Source organism: Stylophora pistillata, chromosome 7 (genome assembly GCF_964205215.1).
Source record: "Stylophora pistillata chromosome 7, jaStyPist1.2, whole genome shotgun sequence".
NCBI classification, from domain to species: Eukaryota; Metazoa; Cnidaria; class Anthozoa; order Scleractinia; family Pocilloporidae; genus Stylophora; species Stylophora pistillata.
The window spans coordinates 18461239-18484815 of NC_142525.1; the positions used below are offsets into that span (position 1 = coordinate 18461239).

At 37.3% G+C, this 23577-nt stretch overlaps 3 protein-coding genes and 1 pseudogene across 4 annotated transcripts in view; 3 read left to right on the forward strand and 1 right to left on the reverse strand.

Moving 5' to 3' along the window:
- Positions 1-1771: 1771 nt before the first annotated feature.
- Positions 1772-17286, reverse strand: LOC111334632 (eukaryotic translation initiation factor 4E type 2). The gene is made up of 10 exons (XM_022940427.2): positions 17122-17286; positions 16929-17007; positions 15916-15990; positions 11025-11168; positions 10521-10625; positions 7222-7299; positions 3717-3791; positions 3125-3186; positions 2784-2858; positions 1772-2092 (listed from the first exon to the last, which is right to left on the reverse strand). The coding sequence occupies exons 1-10, from the start codon at positions 17136-17138 to the stop codon at positions 2050-2052; spliced, it is 753 nt and encodes a 250-aa protein (XP_022796162.2). The 5' UTR covers positions 17139-17286; the 3' UTR covers positions 1772-2049.
- LOC148726959 (uncharacterized) lies at positions 5143-6597 on the forward strand (annotated as a pseudogene).
- Positions 17287-17532: 246 nt separating the features above from the next.
- Positions 17533-21646, forward strand: LOC111334633 (RWD domain-containing protein 4). The gene is made up of 2 exons (XM_022940428.2): positions 17533-17932; positions 18809-21646. Exons 1-2 carry the CDS (start codon positions 17579-17581, stop codon positions 19004-19006), a joined length of 552 nt encoding a protein of 183 aa, XP_022796163.1. The 5' UTR covers positions 17533-17578; the 3' UTR covers positions 19007-21646.
- A 595-nt stretch (positions 21647-22241) lies between these two features.
- Positions 22242-23577, forward strand: part of LOC111334652 (retinol dehydrogenase 8) — a 13236-nt gene continuing 11900 nt past the window's right edge. The window contains exons 1-2 of one of the 2 annotated variants that reach the window (XM_088726231.1): positions 22242-22947; positions 23338-23577. The exon at positions 23338-23577 is cut by the window's right edge and continues 155 nt beyond it. In XM_088726231.1, coding sequence (XP_088582357.1) covers positions 23384-23577 — 194 coding nt within the window. In that variant the 5' untranslated portion in view covers positions 22242-22947; positions 23338-23383. The remainder of the gene's footprint in view (positions 22948-23337) is intronic. The other variant, XM_022940454.2, reaches the window with a different exon arrangement.

Below are 23577 nucleotides of genomic sequence, written 5' to 3' on the forward strand. Positions count from 1 at the left end.
AGAAAGTGTCAGAACAAATTTGATTGTTCTATCTTTTAAATGTTTTTTTTAACAAAGAACTCAAACCACCAAACTGCGATTCGATTCGCGCCAAATTATTTGTTTAGAGTTATTACTTTACTGTTTTTACCACATAAATATTGTTAGCACTTTCTTACATATTTTATCACATTGTAGCGTTCGCCACATTTTTACCCATTTCAACTTTTTCTACATTGTTATGCTTATTTAGAAAACCTTTTACTCACTTTAAAATGACGGAGAGGTCGAAACGTGCCTTTTCATCGCTAATTTTTATCTCGAAATTGATATCTAAGAAATAACTTTTTAAGAATTGAAGAATAGTTCTCCTTACCAAGATACAACACGGTTACATTCGGAAGACATAGCTTGAGGTACATGGGACCTTATATTTGGTCGAAGCTCCACAAATCAATCAAAATGGCAGACTCTCTAACTGCATTTAAAAATCAAGTCAGAGTCCTTGACCTATCAAATGTTCTATCGAAAAATAATTGTGAAAATTGTGAGTTATGTAAAACTTAATTTTATCAATTTTAAATTGTTTGTAGATAGTTTTTCTTATTATTATTATTATTAGTTTAGTTTACGTAGTAGGTGTCCCCAATTAGTATTTACTTGTAAAAACTAGAACGATTGACAAGTTAATAAAGTTATTCATTCATTCAATAGTTCAAAAGCTAAAAAACATGATAAAATCTAAAAACTGGTAGACTACAAGATTAAATGTATTAAAAAAATTGGATGTATTAAAAAGGCAGCTAAATGGTACAAAATTGCAGGAGCTCTAACATCTGTGGCCGCCATGACCATATAACTTCAGTACAGGAAGCAGTCACGGAAACGTCTAAATATGGTTTGATCAGTTGAGTTTCAGTAGGACAGAGATGATTGGTTGATAAGGACTGATAGGAAGAGGACTTTTCTCACCTATAACATGGAGCAGTAAAAGCAATGTTTAACACCTTTTCACAGTGGGGTATAAATTACTGAAAATTAAATTAAAATGAAATTACTGAGCTTGTTCTGTTTCTTAATTGTAATTTGGACATTTCGAGGTTCTCCTGTCTTTGGTGTGTCTCGCGTATTGGTGTTGTTGGTGTAATTGATTTAGTTTCCGGAAATCCGTAGATATGTGGATTGAATTGGCGCATTTACTGCAGTTGTGGTAAATCTTTGTAGCAAGCGCGTATGAAACTGTTTCTGGTAGGTGTGTCTGCTGTGGTCGATCAAATAGGTGCGCTTGGTCTAGTTTCTTGATGTTGCGCTGGTTGCTGTGATTTTGACATTTGGAGGTGCGACGGGTTTACTGGTCTTTGGCGTTGTGGCTGCAGTCGATGCAATATAGTTCAGTTGCACTAGATTGTTTGCGCAAATCTGTAGGTTGTATTGTTGATGAAATTGGTGAACTTGGTTCTCATCACTTAGTCACGTACAAACATTTTTTCACTTCTAAGAAATCGCATTGATTTGATGGTACCGACTACAATCTAAGTATGTACTTTCAACATAATGCCCATCTGTTCAGATTTCGGAGTTTGGTGTGCTGTTCCTTATAAATTAAATATAAACTTCGAGCAATAAAAAACCTAACCAGTTAAGGGTATACTTACTTACACTCCGGTTTTTTAACCAATCATTTGAAACGCTACCACAGAAAGAGCACATCGCACGTGACAACGCAAACATAGAGATTTGTTCAGTCCTAGTGTAGTCCAGCCTTCGCAAGACGCAAAATACAAGGCCAAAATCTTGTTGAGTTCATTCATGCTTTTAATGTTGTATTACAACGCATTGATAGAAAATTATATTAAGGAAAGGAAAGGTTTTTTTTTTTTTTCTAAAGGAGTACGAGGTATGAAACTTAAAGCAACAGATGGAAAAGAAGTGGATCGGTAATGCACACTCCAATTACTTTACTCACTGGAGACTGACTTCTTTTTATCGTTTCGTTTACTCATAACCCCGAACAGGAACCTTTTCATTTGCAGGACATCAGGGATTTCCAAACATGTAGGTTGTAGCAGTTCATCTCATAAAGACATCTGTATTTCTAAAACTTGAATTATCCCTAAAAATAAACATAATCAGTGAGATTAGGGAGGTCATTAAGTACTTCACAACATCATTTGAAAAAACATTTCAGTAATTAATCAAAACAATTAGTGAATCCAACAAATATCGGGAAGATTAGAAAAGGTGATATCAATTTTCCCCAATAAAGCAAAGAAACCAAAGCAGTTTCAAGTAAACTTATAGCCTCTAATATGATGAATATGGTTAATAAACTGACTATAGAGTTTATGTTCGCCGGCAAAATTGTGTTTAGGGCCCGACTCAAACTCCTTTTAGTCCCAGCCGTTAGCCCCAATGCACGGCACAATCTTACTTCCAGCAAAATTAATTTAAGCGGCACGGCACATCAGCAAACTTATATTTGTTGGTCGGTCTTACACAGTTAGTGGAAGGTCAGTGGAGGGGTGTTGATGAATGAAAGGGAAGAAAATTAAGCATTCATTTTAGGGAAATGAAATGGTCAATGACTGAGGGAAGGGGATATATATATACAGAGGCTATAGTTATATCGTACGGTTATAATAATTGCATGTCTACATATTTTCATCATTTGCTCTAACCTCATTAACTAACGGTTTGCGGTGGTGTTTGACTCAAAAATTCCTAGGACATATTATTTGTGTGCAGGTGTTTGTGATACTTATTTCGTTCTTGCTGGTTTTGGTGGAGGTTAAGTATGGCCTTACTTCAAACTGCTTTGATGAGCCTTGTACTCCATGATTGTGTTTTGTGGCAGATTCAAAACCCTCTTGAGTGTGTCCCTACAAGAACGCAAACATTCACCTTATTAAGTGCACAATAGAGAAACAGTTGCTCTGTGTCATCAGTTACATGTAATTTTCAAAAGCATTGCCCTAAGTCAACAATATTTTCTAACAAATGGAATTTTAGGGGTGTGAACTCCCATAACATGTACATAACCTTTAAAATAGACACTCTATGCTTAAGGCCCCTTTTCAAAAGGGATGAAACCGAGAAGTAAGGTAAATGAGCTCAAACACAGTAAAGACTAAACATCCAATCTCACCTTATTCGAGTAGTTGTAGCTTGATCACCAGCATTTCGGTTCCATATTGAGATTATATCTTCCTACAGAAGATTGACATAATTTCAACAATTTCAATATTGCAATATACAATATTGTCATAGTCAACCTCAGAAAAAACTGACTGAACAAGTTGATAGAATTGGGAAAGACTATCTGAAGTATGTGTAAGCAATTATTGAGAACGTCTCTGTTCTCTTTACACAAGATTATTAAAACTTCTTTTCTTTCTTTGTTAGAAAATGAATCCAGATTCCATGCACAAACATTTCAGCATGAGTTGAAAATGCTTTCACAATTTATGCCATTGCAGAAAAGAGGCCTGGAAAAAATTCAGGCTTCAACTGTGTTTTAACCAGTGCTTCCCAGCTACTACACAGGTGCTTCTAACAACTGAACTACAAATCTACACATACATCAGAGGAACAAGGAAACAATGAATGAGAATTACTTCTTCACTTGAATTTCATATGCAGATTAACAATAGTTATATGTTTTGTAGCAATGAATATCATCATATTTCATCTGAAGGATCATCATTAATGAGGTCATCATTATCAGTCAATGCCAGTACCTGAAATCGCACAGATATCACGGCACCACAAACTTCACTTCCAACCATGAACTGCTCCCCAAGCATAGCCAGAATCTACCATAATAAGAAAACTATTAATACTTCTCATGCGAAAACTTGACTACTAGGAAAATGGTACTAACTAAATACAAAGTACACATAACTGGTTTCTCCAGTTTCCACATGTTATACAGTCAAAGTAATAATAATAATAATAATAATAACAATAATAATAATGATAATAATAATAATAATAATAACAATAATGTACTGGAAGTACATCAATTCCCAAACTGGTTGATTGCAACTATTAAGAACCTGTGCAGATGCTGGAATACTAGAGCTGCCATACAGACCAAGAATGGCAATGAGACATCTAACATCATTAGTTTCGAAAGAGGGTTACCACAAGGGATGCTCTGTGCCCCAGATTGTTTACATTGTGCCTAAATCCCTTGGCGTGGAAACTTGCAGCGACAGAGGGGTATAAGATGTCGAAGCCAATCAATGCTAAAATAACAGATGTATTGTATATTGATGATCTGAAAGTTTATGCTCAATCTGAAAGTAAACTCAGCTGTGTATTGAAGAACACCAACAGTTGCATGAATGATATTGGCCTACAGCTAAACCCCAAGAAGTGCAATGTAATCCATCTGAAATGAGGTGAGGTACACGAGACCCCTGGAATTAAAGTCAGCGATACAGTAGTGGTACAACCTCTGGAAGAAGACTCACAGTACAAGTTCCTGGGAATCTTCGAGAATGTGCGCAGGAAGAGAGGAGAATGTTGGAGTGTGCTGAAAAGACATCTACAACGTTTGTCAGTAATTTGGTCAAGTCCATTGTCAGATGTCAATCGTTGCCCCTAATCAGTATGCACTAGCGGTCCTTAAGTACCCCATGTGGATGCAGCACTGGCTGCTGACAGAACTAAGGAGGATTGATCGGGAAGCACAGAAAATCATGGTAACAAATGGAGGAAAACACCCAGCGTCATCAACCGCCTTATTGTGCATGTTGAGGAAGAAAGGTGGACGTGGCCTGCAGTCTGTAGAGGGAGAATACAAGATAACGAAGATTAAGGCAGTAATGAAACTGTACTCAAGCAGCGACCCTAACATGACAACAGTAAGAGAGTTTGAAGAGCGCGCTGCTGCGTTGGGATACCAGTCACTCATTACTGAGGCCCCGAGGTATAGTGAAGAACTTGGACTGACGTTGAGGCTTGTATACCCGGAACCTACGTTATGTGAAGCTGCTGGAGAGGAGGTGACTGCGACAAAGGCAAAGCAGCTGCTGAGATCAAAGTATGAAGAACAGTTGTTGAAGATAGTACGTGACGAATCATGGCAAGGAAAGTTGCATACAGCAAGTGTACAATAAGAACTGCTTTTCGTGGTTAAGTGATTGGACGTCATGCCCAATGTATGTTGTGGCCGGCATGTATGAGCTGTATGAACAGCTTCTACCAACAAAGTTATACCAACTTAAGAAGATTAAGACATCACAGTCAAGTAATGTGTCCTGTCGTATGTGCAATAAGGCACCGGAAAGCTTAGCTCATGTATTATTGGGACGTTCAGCCCTCGCTCAAAACAAGTATTTGGCAAGACACAACAATACACTGAAAGTACTATATTTTGAGTTGCTACGAGAGCTACAACTGGTTGAAAGTCCTCCTGCATGGTATTCGCCAATCAAGCCTAAACCAGAATACGTCTCAGAGGATGTCCAAGCATTGTGGGACGTACCAACTTATGGGGAGAACCAGGAACTGCAAGCTAACAGAATCGATGCAAAGACAGTGAACCATAAAAGTAAGGAAGTAGTAGTCTTGGAGATGAGTTGTCCATGGATTGAGAACAGAGGAAAGAAAGATGAAGAGAAGTCAGTAAAGTATGGTCCACTACAATGGGAGTTACAAGAACAGTACCCTGGATATACAGTCCAGCAGCACAATATTATCATGGACGTGCTTGGGGGTTGGTCAAGGACTATGGAAGAGGGATTACGGAAGTTGTTGGGGAAAAAGACAAAAAGATGTGCTACGAAAAATGCAGAAGTCTGTAGTGTCAAGTACGTTGAACATTGCGAGGACTTTTAAGATCATAACATAAACAGTAAAACTACAAAAGAAACTTTTGAAAGGTTGAACATTATAAGAACATTATATAAGCATGAAGTTTATTCCTACATATGAATATTAATTTGAAGGATAGTTTTTAAACATTGACAGAAGGAAAATTAAAAGTTGAGTTCCGCATATTAGAAGATTAATCAACTTATGTTGAGAATTTAGTTTATAAGTTTTACAGTGATCTTATTCACAGAACGTGACTTAGTTGTTACATATATTAATAATAGATTGTAAATTAGCAATGGTATATTAGTATTAGTGGTATCTTAAATAATTTTCCATGCTAGCAAATACGTTTTTATATTTTTTATAAGTGCAACGATGTGTAGTTTCATTGGTTATGCCGTGCGCCCTATGAAACTTTCTTTTCCTGGCATACTGAAGTTCAATAAACTGCATCATGATAATAATAATAAATAATAATGATGATAATATTAATATTTAACAAGGGAGCTCGACTTGCCACAGTGGTTTTCAGTGGGGCCCTCACTGTTTATAAATAAATTTAAAAAGTAGAAAGATTTAGGTTGGGGTCAGGTTATTCAGGTTGAAAGATTTGAAAAATTGTTTCTCTAGAGGTACTGTATCTGCAGAGAAGCAAAGTTGGTCTTCCTCCAAAGATATCATTTACACCACTACAGTTTGTGTTGGCTACTTTGTATTGTATTTTATTGTATTGTATTGTTTATTTTGCCATTTTGTAATTTATGATACATTAGTAGAAATAAAAGGAATTACATATACATTAATATAACTGAGGATTTAGCATGCGGTGAGGAAACCTGCAAGGAAACCAAGAGGCTTATGCAAGCTACTGGCTCCCCATATTTTACAAAAATGAAGCATCAGTTTTTGGCATGATTTAGGTACAAAATATTTTAGGTTAAAAAGGAAAGAACACACACACATATTAAACAATGATAACAATAGCAGGCACTGAAACAAACATTACTTAAATAAGCACCTTGGGAAAAATAAAATACAGTAAAAGAAATAATATGGGAATAAGAAGGGATTCAACTGAGGAGTAATGTTCACAATTTAGATTTGAACAACCATATTAAATCAGTTTGTTTCACTTGAACATTCATAAGGAAAGAAAAACAAATTATTATGATGAAAAAGTCATCTCTGTTTCATACACTTTGAACCTCAGGGGAACTGGTATGCAAAACATCATCTTGTAAATATAAACAAGAGATCGGAATAGGAGAAATTGCTCTTGCAATGAACCTTCAAACAAGATATTTCATACATACAATCAAATATAAAGGAACATAATTATGCTATTATGTGATAACAATTTTAATAGAAAATTATTTAGGAAGCACAGAAAAATTTCAAAAAATAATGAAGTCAACCTACAAGGTTCTCCCAGCATCTTGAAGCTAGTCCTTTCCTCAGTCTAACTATCCACTTTCCTCCACATTTGTTAGCTTCATCCTACAATAAAGACATCTACACTGTCAACAAGAATGGTTACCACACTGACAAGTACATGATTTCACCCTTGCCACGACTTTGACCACCATCACATGTACCTGAACTTGTAGAATTTAAAGGGATGATGTACATAATTTGTTATTTCCCTGTTTACAGAAATTTAAAGAGAGTGAACTAACACCTTCTTTTATTACGACTTCCTCAAAGTACATTCAATTTGTTTTATTCGCTAGTCATTCATATCATGTATTGTGTTACCTGTAGGTTATAAAAACAAATTCCGACAAATATCTAGATTATCACATCATAAGGAAGTCAGATCCAGTTGTTACACAATGTACTGTTCTAAACTTCAAGAAAGTAGGATATTGTTTGCACAGCAAGGAATCAGAGATGTGGTGATATAGGCGGATTCATGCTGACGTCACTGTTTACATTTTTTGCTCATTTGCATACGGCTTTGCGTAAAGAAGGAGGCATGTTAGATACAAATTGACTTCAGGCAGCTAAAGAGCTAGAAAACCTTAGTACATGGGGAAATTTTTAGCTCTTTGGGTGTAATATTCAAGGAGAAATAATCCATCAAAAACTGCAAAATTTCTGGGTGGCAAAAGTGCTAATGAGCTCATACATTCTATGTAAAATTTTGAGTTTTTAAACCGGTGTTGCACAAAAAGTATTCTATGCATCAGCATCGTATTCACTGGCCGAGTTAATCATACTTTGACCTTTTGATATTCAGAACTGATTTATTTTTAGCTCCATCAGAAACTGAATTGCTTATGCTAATGAGGCAAATATTGTAAACAAGGATTCCCCAATACAATGGACAGTCTCTTGTATGGGTTTATTTATTTATTTATTTAGCTTCGCCAACCGGCAGGGACTGCAACAGCTTCGCTGATTACTGTGGGCCCAATAAACCCACCCATCCCACCCCAGGGGAGTACATCCATCACACAGTAATCTCGTGTGTGGGAAATTAACGTCTCCTACCCCAACCCTGCAGGAGATGGGACCTCCATTTATTCGTCCCTATCCAAGAAGACTAGAATATCTAACCAATTCTTGATGTTATAGAAAGGTAGCAAATTCTTCTCAATTATTTTAAGACCCTGAGTGTTGGTCCAGCCAGGTCTCGAACCCTCGACCTCCCGCACAACAGTCCAGCGCTCTATCCATTGAGCTAACTGGTAGGCAGGTGTACTTCAATTTCATCACAGCCAAAATAAAAAAACAGACAGACAGATATCTGCAACTGACCTAGGTTGAGAACAAATTAACCTAGTTTGAAACAAATTTACCAAAAGAACAAATTGACCTACAACGTATACTTAACAAGGTGACAAATCCTATGTTCATTCCACCTACACTTATTCCACGCCAGATTTCTTCAAAACATTGCCTGATAGTTTTTTGTCTTAATGTCACTTAACTCTTCAAAGAAAAAAGGGTTCCAGTATTTGTCTATCATTAGGAAGACATCCAAAACAAACCTTTTTTCATAATTTTTCCATGTTCCTTGTTTATCTATTCCTAAAATGGGGTGATGCTGTTCATTTGAAAATTTTGGAATTATATTTGGAATTACATTAATTTTTGAAATCCCCTCAAATAAGTGAGGTTTCAGGAAAATTCATGTTTCATGTCAAACAATTCATGGGGGCTTAACTGACCTAAAGTGTATTCCCAAGGTTGTTCAACATATTTGTTATCCTGTAGGACAGTTGCATGAGCAATGTGTTGTGGAAATTTACAAGTTTTATGTTGGGTTGGTAGAAACTAAAGTTAAAGATTGCAATGCACTCTACTTTAGGCTGTCCACATTATAGCTTAGTTTTGACAAAGCTCCTATTAGTGTCAACAAACTCAATGACAGTTTGCCCAAAATGTGCAAGACAGCAGGTGTCAAGCAAAAGAGAATTCATTGTCTTTGTGTTACTATTACATTGTTGTTGTTTAATGCAGGTTTACATGTAGAAGAGAAATTGATAAGGGATAGAACTGGTCACAATTCTGACTCGTTGTTTAGGTATGAAAAGGCTAGTAATAAGAAAAGTAAAGAAGTGTCCCCACTATTAGGACCAAGCACTAGTACCAGTACCTCTGAAATTATTACTGCTTTTGTGAAAAACTGTGTTTTGAAGCTAGTCGAGCAGATTTCGGGTGACTGTTGTGGTTTTAAAAGCTCAAACTTACCACAAACCCATTGACAGCTTGTACGCTTGATGGCCATTCTATCCAAATACAAAATGGTGGCCTGAAAATCTCGGGCACGTGCAGAAAGCAAAATTTCGAGATTTTGGGTTGAAAAGTAAAGCCCCACTTACAACTTTTACTTTTCTCTCTTTCTCCTGCCCTTTTTTTCCCCTTTCCTTGCCTGAAGTTTCTCCTCACTTGCTGGAAATTTAGTAGGCTTCATTTTGATGTAAAGATTTTTTAGGAAACTACTCATTATTTTCAAACCACATGCTCAGAAAGGTAGGTGGGTAATGGAACAAGATTTTCGTGCAGATGTTCAGGTCAAAGTTACATGGTTTTTTGGCTATTTCTCCAATCTCCTGCACTCAATTGCACTCATTCTGGTATCATTTGTAAAGATATTTTCAACCTGTTCAAGTATATGCTTAAAGTCGTACTCCAGGATTAAAAGTGATGACGTCACAAGGCGTAGAAAGGGTGTGGGTCCATATGGGCGCTTACAGGCGCACTGGACGTCAATAGGTTAATTATTGAAAAATACCCATTAAAATGCAAGTGTTTGATCTGAGATCAAAACCATGTTTTAACTCAGATCAAAACCTTACCATTTTCATCTGAGTGTTCATTGGGTATCAAGGTTCATGCATGTGACCCAAATATACCTTATTTATTGGTCATTGCCCTCATGAACTATTAATGAATTTGAGAAATGAACATCAAAACCTTGTTTCTTACATTCTGCTGCTTTGCTAAAACAAAATATGTCCTGCCATGTCCCCAATAAGCACCCTGTTTCAAATAAGTGCCCTCCCTTGAGGTACTAAAAGTAAATAAGTGCTCCAGGCACTCAATTGAACCCTTATGGTACTTGAGAACATCTTTTTAAATTCCTCTCACTCAAATCTGCAATGGCTGAGATAATTTTCACATGTAAAGTAAAAGAAATACAGTATCTTTAACTTTATAGCAAAAAAAAATGCAATAAACATGTTACCAAATCTGAAATCTGATGGACTAACCTCCCACATTGGTTTAATGCCATCCTTAAAAAGGTGAATATCACTATGACCGGATAAATCCCCAGGCCTAACTAAGTAGCTATAAAATCTCCAAAACTGTTCAACCTGAGAAAATAATTAAAGAAATTAAAGATCTTGATGGTACATCTCTGGGATAAATAATATGACAAAAAATGTGTTTCAAGCAATACTGTAAATTAGCAACTATATATTAATGGGTTTTTGTCTCTGTTTGATCTCATATCTCCAATAATGGACAACCACCAGCTTATAGTTGATACTGATAGAGGACCCATTGTCACGGGAATTTATTTTATAAAATATTAATGGTAATTCAATAGTTTTCACAATTCAAGAAGAGGAGACAAGAAGATCTCCTTTTCCAAGCCATATTGATAACAATAATACTACATTCCCAAACAATTAAAACAAATATCAATAAATTTTCATCTCAAAGTTTGTCACATCTTGCTATGACCTGGAGATATGAAACAGCAAACTTACCGATGCAAACTTTCCAACCATCTTTATATTGTCTGCATAATTAGAAGACTGAAGTTTTCCTGGTGCTCTTCGTGAAAACCAAAAAGCATGAGGACACTGCAGGGGATGCTCTCCTTCACCAACAGTCACAACTTTGTTCTCAAGCTGGCAAGTGATAGAACAACTCTTTTTTAGGCCAACTTACCTTCTGTCTGGACTCAAAATGTCCTTTTCAATTTTTTCCATGGCCAAGACCATGGGTTGAAATTTGAGTACTTTGTCCTGGCTGATATATAGTGTTATACTGTTCTTTACACTAAGAATGGCTGTCAAACAACATTGATTGGTTGATCTTCCTCCAAAAGAACCTGGTACACCAAGTTTCAAGTTGATCAAATACAATCACCTAGTTTTCATAACTTATGCTATAAAGCCTGGGAATCGTGGGTGACCCTTTGTAGCGCCATTATTCCAAACAGTTAAAGCTCAATTTTCATGTTCATAACTGGGCAACTTGGGACCTGGGTCAGAAGGTTGTGACATCATCCCAGAACTACAAAGAAAAACACCAAAACAGGTTGCCAAGACAGGAAATGCTTTTGGGAATTTCCAGTTCTTTAAACATCAAGGACCAATCATAAACTACCACAAGAAAGCCATGTCATCTAAAGACTCAAACTCAGACAATGACTATATGACTCCAAAGCATCTGTAGCTTTGAATCAATTAGACTATGATACCACATGGAGGAAATCAATGGTGAAACAAAAACAAAGCCTCGATGAAATGGAGTCAAGAGATCCCTGATGCAAATTAGAAAAAACTATACCAGTCAAGCTGATTACAAGAAGGGCACATGTCCAAAAAGCCTAAGATACAACCTAGGGGCAAATATTTTGATCAATGAAGATTTTCAATCAGATATCCAACCTCAACTAGAAAAAAAGCAGAGCTGACCTTATGAGAGTGGCAGTGAAATTTCACCACAAACATGTTGAGAGACTTACAACAATGCTAAGAAAATGAGCTAGCAAACACAAGAAAGATAAATGAACTTAAAATCCGTGGCCTTAGATTCTATTCATTAAAAAGCAAGTGATGTCAACCAATTTGCCATGGAATCAAAAGCTAAATTGAACAAGGTTGACAAATAGGCAATAGAGAAGTTGAATCTTGTGTGCATGCATTCTCTGCCTCCTCGAAACAAACAACAAGGGTAAAACATAACTCAAATAAAAAAAGCCCTCAAAAATCACAAAAGAAAAAAGAGGCAAAGGTCAAAGGATACAAGATTGAGTCATGCATTCCAAACATCAGGAACCCACCAAATGACCAACTGACAGATGAAAAAAATTGATGGCTGATAAATCTGCCTCAGAAAATAAATTCCCAGACACAAAAGCATCCAAAGGCAAGAGACTACCAAGGAACTGACCACTGACGTACAAATGCATAACAAGTAGATGCCGGGACCTCCCAATACACAAACATTAATTTGTGTCATAATTTGGATATATCAACAAAGTTGAAATGGTAAATTGGCCACCATACCGATTAAAAAGCTGACGTTTCAAGCGTTAGCCCTTCGTCAGAGCGAATAGAGGAATTGTGATTTGTGTGTGCTCTTAAAGGCAGAAAATGGAGCTACGTTATTGGTGGAAACATGGCAACGAGAACAACACGAATAAATTAGTGGAATGAAAAGTGTTCATTGATCCCTGTGGGATTAATTTGTGTCATTCTCCGGACTTAAAGAAAGGAATCGTAACAGGAGAGATGCTATGCTTCACAAGAACAAATTCTCACCATCAGCATTTATTTAAAATGTACAGACTTTCAAAACACATGTATACTTGAAAAATAGAAGCTACCCTGAAAAAATTTTGGACAAATTTATCTCTTGATGTTAATTTTTACTGAGAGAGGTCGATCACTCACAAAGAAAATAGCACATAGAAGAAAATATTGCCTTTTGTGACACAAAATTATTTGTGATAATTTTCTGACACCTCTTTTTATCAAAAGGTCAACAAAGACCTCACTACCAGCAATCAAAACTCCGTCAAGAATATGATCAACCAACTCATAACTAAACAAGAATTGCCCGCCACAGCAAAAAATCTCATCATAACCACTCCTAGAACTTCTCGTATTTTCTTTTTACCTAAAATTCACAAACCTAACAACCCGGGTTGGCCCATTGTCTCGGCTTGCAGTTGCCCAACCGAACTTATCTCCAGCTATCTAGACAAAATTATGGCTCCCATCGTCAAAACTTTACCATCATATATTAAAGACAGCCAACACGCTCTTCAAATTTTTCGAGACTTTAATTTCCTTGGCCAAAACAAACTTCTTTTCACCATGGATATTACGTCTCTTTACACTGTCATTCCTAATGGCGAAGGCCTTCTGGCCCTTAAACATTTTTTTGATCAATGTACTGATAAGGAACCTAAATCTGAAACACTACTACGCTTAGCCGAACTAGTGCTCACACTCAATTGTTTTTCATTTGGAAACAACTTCTTCAAACAAACCAATGGTGTAGCCATGGGCACCAAAATGGGACCTAGCTATGCCAATCTTTTTGTAGGTTTTGTCAAACATCAATTTTTCAGCCAATACAACGGGTCCAAACCTGAACTCTACGGTCGCTACATCAACGACTGTATCGGCGCTACCTCCTCTACCAGAGAGGAGCTCACTCAATTCATAACCACAGTCAATTCTTTTCACCCGGCTCTGAAATATACCTGGGAAATTTCTGACAATTCAGTATCCTTTTTAGACATCAAAGTTTCAATTGAAGGTAACGGTTTATGCACTAGTGTGTATTACAAACCTACAGACTCGCATAAATACCTGTTACATTCATCTTCGCATCCATCTCACGTTAAGAATTCCAGTCCTTTTTCTCAGTTTCTAAGACTTCGTCGTTTATGCAGTGATGACTCTGACTTCCACCACAAATCAGAGTCAATGTGCCAGTTTTCCGATAAACGTGGTTACCCTGTTTGTCGTTCAAGCGGGTTACCACTACGCCCAACTTATTGATCAACATTCAGCACTACAAACATCGCATAAGGAAGATTCCGACCACATTCCATTCACTATCACGTTTCACCCTCACAACCACTGAGTTAAATCCATCATTCTTAAAAACTTTAAATTACTTCAAAATGATCCAGAGACAAGCACTATCTTTTTGCAACCTCCGCTCATTTCATTCAACATGACAAAAACATAGGCAATTTTTTGGTCAGAAGTTCTTTTCAGACTAATGACCAACCAGGCACTTTTAAATGCGCTCGTGCACGATGCAAAACGTGTCCTTTCATTCACAACACTGAGAAAATATCGGGACCTAAACGATCCATTAAGATCACCGATCACTTCACGTGCACCTCCGCCAATGTAATCTATTGCATAACTTGCACTTATTGCAAAAAGATATACATCGGCGAAACAGGTAGAAGACTAGGTGACCGATTCCAAGAACACCTTCGAGACGTGGAAAGGAAAGACAAGGACACATCGAAACCAGTCGCTAGACATTTTAATTAACCTAATCATTCTAAGCAACATATGGCAATCTGTGGTCTTTCCTTACACTTAGGTGGCACGGAAAGCCGTAAAAATCTTGAACAAAAGCTCATCTTTCAAACCGGCAGTCTAAATCCCACAGGGATCAATGAACGCTTTTCATTCCACTAATTTATTCTTGTTTTTCTCGTTGCCATGTTCCCACCAGTAACGTAGCTCCATTCTCTGCCTTAAAAAGCACACACAACCCACAATTCCTCTATTTGCTCCGACGAAGGGCTAATGCTCAAAAAGTCAGCTTTTGTAATCGTTACGGTGGCCAATTTACCACTTAATTTTTGTTGATATATCTAAATTTTCGTTACTCCCACCAATGCAGCCCCAAACAGTTTCTTTCGAAACTATCAGCCTTTATTCACAAAATTATTTGGCTTTCCTTAATCTCAAGAACACAGTAATGAAGAACTGGCACCTAATTCAAAAGCAACTGAGCTCAGGAGCAATATTTATGGTGCCACCCAACTACATGATATGGAAAAGGAAAGTCTTTGAAAGATACCGTATCCTGGTCAAAGCTTAACATTGAAGACAGCAGATTTAAAATTGCTTGCAAATGGCAGGAGTCATGCTGACCTGTCAACGTGTTTTAGAGAAACCTATTTTCTTATGTGTTTCTTTGTTTCAGGGCAGTTGTCCTCCAAATACTGGATGGTGTAAAAAGCAAACCACCTTCTAAGGAAGGTATATTACTGCAGTCTCCAACAACACACCTTCCAGGCATAATTCCATAGTCCTTCCCTAGGTTGTAGAGCAACTGCTTTCTCATTAAATGAGATAATATAATAGGCCAACCCACCCCATTCCCCCTATTTCTCAGTTGTGAACATGAAGCAGGCCAATTTTGGGGTCTTTGAAAATTCATAAAAAAAACTAACTAAAATAGATGCAACATTAGATTTTTTCGACTTTGTTAACAGTAAGACAAATAGAATTATTTTGCCAAAAAATATCTGGGGGGTTAGTGGCACTTTAATTCAGGTTCCGCAGAATAGGGTTGTTACAAAAAACAATAAATAAAAAATGCCATTTTACCATATACTATAACTGACCATAAAATGTACTAAAACTATTTAGAAAAATACTACTAGCATTGATACGGGAGATAAACTTTTGAGAGACTGTTTAATACTGTCAGAGAACAATACAAACAGGCCATTGGAACTCAGTAAAGGGTGATCACTTCATACAGCACTCCTCAATACAGGTTCAACAGCCATCTCCTCTTTATTGCAGTTGTTTAGGGACAAATAGCCAATGAAAATTCATTGATTGAGTGTGAGGAAACAAGTTTTCTGATAAATAATACCTCAGTCTGCAATTTCAATCTTCTCTCTTCCTCCTCACTAATCCCCTCTCCATTGATGCCTTCATCACGAATGGTCTGTTGAATACAGAGCACATGGATACACTATGTTAACTTAGCAATACAGTAAAGACATGCATTGAAAGTTATATGTTTACACCCTAACCTCTTAATCACATGTATGCTACCATGATACAAAGAACATTAAATTGTTCCAAACACTTGGAAAACTAAGGAATGAAATAACACATTCTAAATTAAGTGATAAAGTCTGTTAATAATGTCTTCTTAAAATTATGATGACTGGCTAACTCGGCAGACCATCCACACAAAGCTCAGAAAGATTTCCGTATAACCCCATACCATTCAAAAACAAAGCTGTAGTCCCAAAGGAAATCTGTTGTTTTGCCTCTGCTTTCCTTTATCCAAGAATTGAATGTATGGGGTTCTAATGTAATCTTTCCCAAGGCCCTTTCCAAACTGTATTTCAAACTCTTAGCATGCTTCTCAATATTTATTTTGAAAGAAAACCATAATTAAAATGGGGATCACTTAAAGGAAATTTGCCATCAACCCCTACAATAACCCCTACAATAATTGTCTCCCTGTCAGTGGACAAGTGCAAAAGCATATCATGACAGTCAGAGCAACTACAGTATACAGGGCCGTTGAGGTCCACCTTGTCGGCATGCTTTGAAAAACGAGGCAGAAAACAAAAGGATGCATTGTGATTCAATGAGATGTAAATAAGTGGCCCTGTATTCTGTAGTTTTACCCAGGACACCATGAAACGGTGTTTCTTTATGGTTCGGTTCATCATGGCTTTGCAGAGTCGTGTACTTAATATAACAATTATGGTACGATCAGTTCTGTCTTGCACCTGGACAAAATCCCACAGCCACAAGCGCTAACACAGACTTCTACAGGAACACCCAGCCCTTGATTATAGTACTTGCTTATGACATTCACTCAACCAACAAAATAGGTTCAAACACATGTACGCAAATAAAACTTACTTTCGTGTCTCTTGGTTCAAATTCGTCGTCCTCCTTGTCATCAGTACTATCGCCATTATTTGAATCGTCAAACTTAAGACTATTTTTTCCAAACAAAAGGATCAATAATATTTTGTTGGTTACGAAGAGCCACCTGAACGACACCTGAACTAGCTCAAATTCATGTCTTACAGTAAAAAAGACGTTTACTTACGCTTCGAACTTGTTCATTTTCAGAAACAACCATCTAAGGGTTAGCTTAAATACTTGAAAAAGCTCTTCTTGAGAAAATTTTGACTTTATAAAACATAAAAAGGTACAGAAATATTTTTCAAAATCATTGTTTCTACTTTATTGATCTCTTGGAAGACGCATGCGCACTTTAGATTATACTCGTTACCAATCTAGAGCCTGAGGGTTGCCCAAGATTATTATGTTGTGACTTAAATCATAACCAAAATCAGGTTTCCGTGTAAGGACTGGAACCATTATTGCCTATTACTTCATTATTTACCGAAAAAAAAATTATTCAGTTTCAGTCGTCTAGTACTCGGAACCTGATTTTGGAGTAGCCATTTACATCTTCCTACATCATACTGCATGCGACAGGTAACTAAACCGCTGACAAGCAGCTAAGGTGACCCTGGGCTCGAGGTTGAAAAGCCGAGACTATGAGTTGTAGTAATGATCAGGAAGATGAGCGAGAAGTTCTCCGTTCTATCTTTGAAGCAGATGAAAACTTTATAGAGGTCAACAGCACAACCTTCCAATACAAGTTTGGGGAAGATGGGCACGCTAAATCGTTCTTGTTGGAAATCTCGTGGCCCTTGGATTATCCGACATGTCTTCCAAATATTAACTTAGATGCCTTTTATAACAAACATATCACCTCTGAGGTGAAAGAAACTATAACCTACCAAATTAAAGAACAATGTGAAATATGCCTCGGAACTGCCATGACATACTCGATATTTGATTGGGCTAAGGAACACTTGCATGAGCTTTTGGAAGATAATCAAGTGCAGGTAAGTACCCAAACTTGTTTGTAGTGATGCATCACTTGTAATGCCCATCGAACGTTTAAAACAGGTTGAAACTAATGCTTTTTTCAGCCAGTTTGGTGGATAAGTGCCTCTAGGATTTTGTAAGCTTTGAGACAAATAACTTGATCTTTACGTAATCCATCAGTTTCTTACCAAAAGCCACCCACCTGTTTTCTCCTCCAGAGACAAAAGAGAGCCTGTTCTGGTGTCACTAGTCTGTACCAGTCAGTATGAGGCGCTAAGTGTGGTAAATTATTGATGCCACATGAAGCTGATTAAAACAACATTGATGGTCATCCATTACAAAATATAATGTTGTTTAAAGCTGATTATTATCAAATTATCATTAATGCACTTCAAAAGTCTAAATCAACTTGAATTAAAAATGATTCAAGTACCCTTATGCAGCTGACAAAATATTTCCCTATCTATCATTGAGGCTGTTGTCACTGGCCTAGGACAATGTGTGTTTGATTTTTGAGGTACAGATAATGTTCAAGGACAAATATCCCTGCATATTTCTGCACCAAATGGAGGCACTCAGGGGTAAAATGTTTACAAAAAATATACTGTTTGTTGTGTGTGGGATGTTTACTTTTCAGAGTTCTCTGGTACAACTTTGTGAACAAATAAATGAACATGTCTTTTCTTCTGTAACAATAGCCAAAAGCTCTCTCATCTTGAATTAAATTTTAAACAAATACTTTAATTGTAGTAGACAAAGTTTGAAAACTATATTCCCAAGTTTTAGCCCAGGCATATTCAATCGTGTGATGTGTTTATACCAATTGTGGGCAAGCAAAAATATTTGATAGAATATAAGAGAAATTTTGACTAAGTGATTTTTAATTTGAGCAGGAAGAGGAAAGAAAAGTGCAACAAATACCAGAAGAAGATTCAAACACTCAGTCAAGGAAAAAAGACAAGAAAGAAATATTGACAAAAGCACAGAAACGCCGCCTTGCTGATAGGACTAATTTTAAAGGAGAAAGAGAGAGGGGATGGAACTGGGTAGATGTTGTGAAACATTTAAGTAAAACAGGTGGTAAAGACTAATGACAAACACTTGGACTTGGCATTATTCATATGGTCAACTTTGTCTAAATCTCATGATCACCTCCCAAAGTTAACTACAACTACTTGATATATAAGCTGGAATTAAATATTCCTGTCCTGGAAAATTCAAGTAAAGACAATGTTTTCAAATGTACTGGGATTCTTGTCACTGAGGAAGGGCTTGGATTGTTGTTGTAGTTCACTGTAATTATTCAATTTAGCTCACGGGGTGCTTATTTCCTTTTGGTACCTCAAGGGAGGGTGCCTATTCCAAACAGGGCACTTCTTTCTTTTTTGAGACATAGCAGAATGAGCGCAACAAAGCTCTGATATTTAATTGGAAAAGGTTCAAGAGCGTTGGAAAACACACTTGTTGTCCCTGGACCCTTCCTGGCTAGAACGACCAGCTAAGCAATCGCCGCTAAATTTTAAGACAAGATCATTTGTCTAAGTGAACTGTGCTCTTACATGGATGCAACAGTTGAGAGACCGTGATGCAGACCACTGTTTTTGTGGCCACTGCCTCCTGTAGAAGGCAAACACACATATGCTGTCCAGATGAGTGAGTGAGTAATTGTAACCATAGACTTCCGATCATGACCTAATTTTGACCCGATGTTTCCTGTAGCTACTTATTGTCTTTTTCAGAGTATCGTAGTAGTTCGACTTTCGCACCCATTCCACATGTCTCTCTGTTTCCTGAACACTCCTTTTACTGTTGCACGCGCGCTCCGTCTTAATTTATTTATTGCAATGACTATCACGTTTGTATAGGTAATCACATGATTTCAAGTGCAATTTGGAATAAATAAGCACAAGTAAATTTTTTCAAATACTAACAAAATTGCATGAGCCCGTAGGGCGAGTGTAATTTGTGGTCTTTGAAAAAATTTACAAGTGATTATTTCTTCCAAATTGCACAAGAAAATCATGTGATTTTGTATTGATAATATGCATGAAAAAATACGAGGTAGCTTCTCATAACTATGCAGAAGAAAAGCACCTGCATGACATGCAAAAAATAATTTATTCAAACCCTGCAAGTGACATTGACCTTGACCTTGACATTGACCAATCATTCTGACCAATTAGAGTGTCTGGTTTGTTTCTTTCTTTGCACTGAATTAACTTTCTTCTGCACTGAATTAACTGAAAACTGCATTCATCTTAACCAATCAGAACTGAGAAATTTTTTCATGTATATTATTAGTCGCGTAACACGTTTAGTTTAAGACGCGTAATCTAATTGTTCCGTTGTTCAGTTCAGCCGTTCAGTTTCGACCAAGCTAATCAGTTACTGAAATATAGCGAACCAGTTATTTGTCACAAGTACGGAGGCAGTCAAGAACAAAGTTTTCAGTTGATTTCCCGGTGATTACTGTTGATTTTCTATATTTTTGGAGTTCTTGTAAGGTAGGGTGCCAACGTGGTTTCTTTGTATTATAGATGGAATTGTCTTATCAAATGAAATACGGTTCTTCCTCTGTATTCTCTCTTTGGTCTTCTTTTCGACGGAACACTCTCCTTTTATGATTTCTGGCTTGTAGCTACTAGCACATATTTTCATTTTTTACCGTGACACTGCGGAAGACAGCAGAAAGCGATAATCTCACAATCATTTCGGAATTGCGCGCGATTTAAAACTGACGAAAGTTTTAGCAAAAATATCTTAATGGTTGTGAACGGTGCATCATAAAACTTAGGGGATATTGATTTCTTTGAATAGGGAGCATTTTACCGTTTTTATTACATCCATTTTGACATCACTGGTGGTCCCTGTAATCTGATTGGCTCTAAGTGGTGTGATTTAGGGTCGAGGCAGAGACTGAATACTCTCACAGCTTCACCAACAATTAGAATGAACAATACTCAAGTGAGCCAGGTTACAGCTACAAAATCGCTTGGTGTAATAATAGACGATAAACTCGATTGGTATAGTCACATCGAAAAACTAACGAAAAAGATCGCCTCTGGTATCGGGGCCCTAAAGCGAATTAGGCACCTGATCCCAGCATCAACCTTACATCTCATCTTCCAAGCTTTAGTAAAACCTCACTTTGATTACTGTGACATTGTTTGGGGTAGCTGTGGGAAAACGCTACGAGACAAACTGCAGAAATTGCAGAATAGAGCAGCCCATGTGTTGACATTCTCTAACTATGATGCTGATGCAACTGAGCTACTCGAGTTTTTAGGGTGGAAAAATCTTGCACGCCAGCAGGAAATCCATAAAGCCACCCACCATGATGTTTAAATGTCTGCACGGGCTAGCTCCAAGGTATCTCTATTAAAAGTTTACGTGGCGTGACTCTGCTTATGACCTCAGGGACTCTGAAAATAAGCTCAATGTTCCACTACCGCGCACTAATTATTACAGAAAAAGCTTTAGCTACAATGGCGCCACATTATGGAACAGTCTACCACGCGATATAAGGAACACAGAGTCTCTGGGGTTATTTAAACGTAAGATCAATGACATTCTTTAAGTCTAACGCACGGCATCCACGGAAAACACCTTTAGTGTTATAGTATGTAGTTTTAATTTTAAATATCTTAGCGTATGTGATATGTATTTTTATAGGCTGATGAATTGATTATGTTTAAATAAAGATTAAATAAAAATAAATTTTAAAAAAATTACTCACGAATCGCACCATCTTTTACTCTAAATCGCATCATTTTACGCTTGACTGAGTTTCTGACACATGACGTCGAAGTCTTTCTGTTTTGCATACAAAATAAGATGTAAAAGCTTTTCCGGTTCCTCTTTTTATTTAAAACCGGCTCAGTACTGCATCAATTAAATATTTGAATTGACCAAGTCCTGTATTTGGGCCATTTCAAAATGGATGTAATAAAGTGGTAATTGAACCTCGTGTCGTGCAATTTTGGTGTGAAATCATACTAGTCTTGTGATTTGAAATCACGCGTATGATTTCAGCCCTAATAATATACATGAAAAAATTTCTCAGTTCTGATTGGTTAAGATGAATGCAGTTTTCAGTTAATTCAGTGCAGAAGAGAGTTAATTCAGCGCAAAGAAAGAAACAAACCAGACATTCTAATTGGTCAGAATGATTGGTCAATGTTAATGTCAATGTCAATGTCAAGGTCGATGTCACTTGCAGGGTTTGAATAAATTATTTTTGCACGTGATGCGCGCGCTTTTCTTCTGCCTAGTTATGAGAAGCTACCTCGTATTTTTTAATGTATATCATTGATAGATGATCACATGATTTTCTCGTGCAATTTGGAATAAATAAGCACATGTAAATTTTTTCAAAGACCACAAATTGCACTCGCCCTCCGGGCTCATGCAATTTTGTTAGCCTTTGAAAAAATTTACTCGTGCTTATTTATTCCAAATTGCACTCGAAATCATGTGATTACCTACACAAATTGCACTCTACTCAGTTCAATTACCATTATAAATCAGCAAATTATAAAGATCCAAAGATATAATCTTTTCGGTTCATGCCGTGACACTAAAAAAGACGACAAAACATGACAAAATATTTCAAAGTAGCATCCACCGACCCATAATTTAAATCAACTTTTCCTTGCTGAAATATCTCAAAAGATGGAACTTACTCACTCACTCGTGCCCTTTACGCCTAAGTGTCACGTGGGACAACAATCTGCTTCCTCTACAGCTGCCGGTCCTTTGCCATGACAGTTGACGCCTCACAAGGTCTTCCTCCTCTCCTTAATTTCTTTCTCTACTGCCCACCGAATCCTCTTCCTTCAAGCACTAACATTCTGAACCACACAGGAGAGTTATCATGACGCCCGCTGTGACAGAGTTTCAGTTTAGTGCGAGTACTGTAAGTGGAGAAGCGCCATACCTTATTCATCGTGCTGGCGAGTTTCTGGCCTTGTTGAGACAGCTCTGGATGTCTAGGTCAGTTCCTCAATCTCTACTGATGATGCTGCCTAGATAGGTAAATCTGTTAGTGTAAGGAATTTCTTCATTATCAATCATGGAAGCTTTGAGGAAAAATTTACTGTTTGAATGAGGGGATTACGCCGAAAAGGGCCGCTAAATATAATAACGGGGGATGGGTGACCCCTGCCAACCTGTCGCATAAAAATCTGTAATGCAGATTCAGAATTAAACTTGAGCCAGACGGATAATAAATCAACCCAGGGAACTTACAAGATGCAAAGTAACATACACCTAAGCAAGGTAAGTTTGTTTTCATTAAAACAATATTTAAGATTCCAGGGTGGAGAGTGGTATCGTTTAGTCTCTCGCCAGACCAACACCTCAACACCCGCCGCGGGGGGTATGTAACCTTGTCCTTTCTATTTCCCTTTGTTCCTCCACTCAGTTGCGATTGACAAGTAACAAATACGATCTGGATTGCTTCACAAACGATGGGAGCTGCAAAGAGTCGAATGGTATTTAAAAGAAAGCAGCCATTGATCAGGAAGAGTGTCCAAATTGAAGAAGAGGCTGCTGCTCCAAAAATTGTACTCTTTACAGGGCACTCGCACAGAATGAATCTAGCGATTGCTCTGCCGTTGGCTGAAGATCCGCTTTCCAGTTTCAAAGTTTTGGTCACAATACC

Coding starts and splice junctions, on each gene's coding strand:
- LOC111334632 (XM_022940427.2), bottom strand. Junction 11,169..15,915: donor GATTGAAATTGCAGACTGAG/GTATTATTTATC, acceptor ATCACTTGCCAG/CTTGAGAACAAAGTTGTGAC. Junction 2,093..2,783: donor GCTCATCAAAGCAGTTTGAA/GTAAGGCCATAC, acceptor GTTTATTTTTAG/GGATAATTCAAGTTTTAGAA.
- LOC111334633 (XM_022940428.2), top strand. CDS start 17,579: ATGAGTTGTAGTAATGATCAGGAAGATGAGCGAGAAGTTCTCCGTTCT. Junction 17,933..18,808: donor TGGAAGATAATCAAGTGCAG/GTAAGTACCCAA, acceptor TAATTTGAGCAG/GAAGAGGAAAGAAAAGTGCA.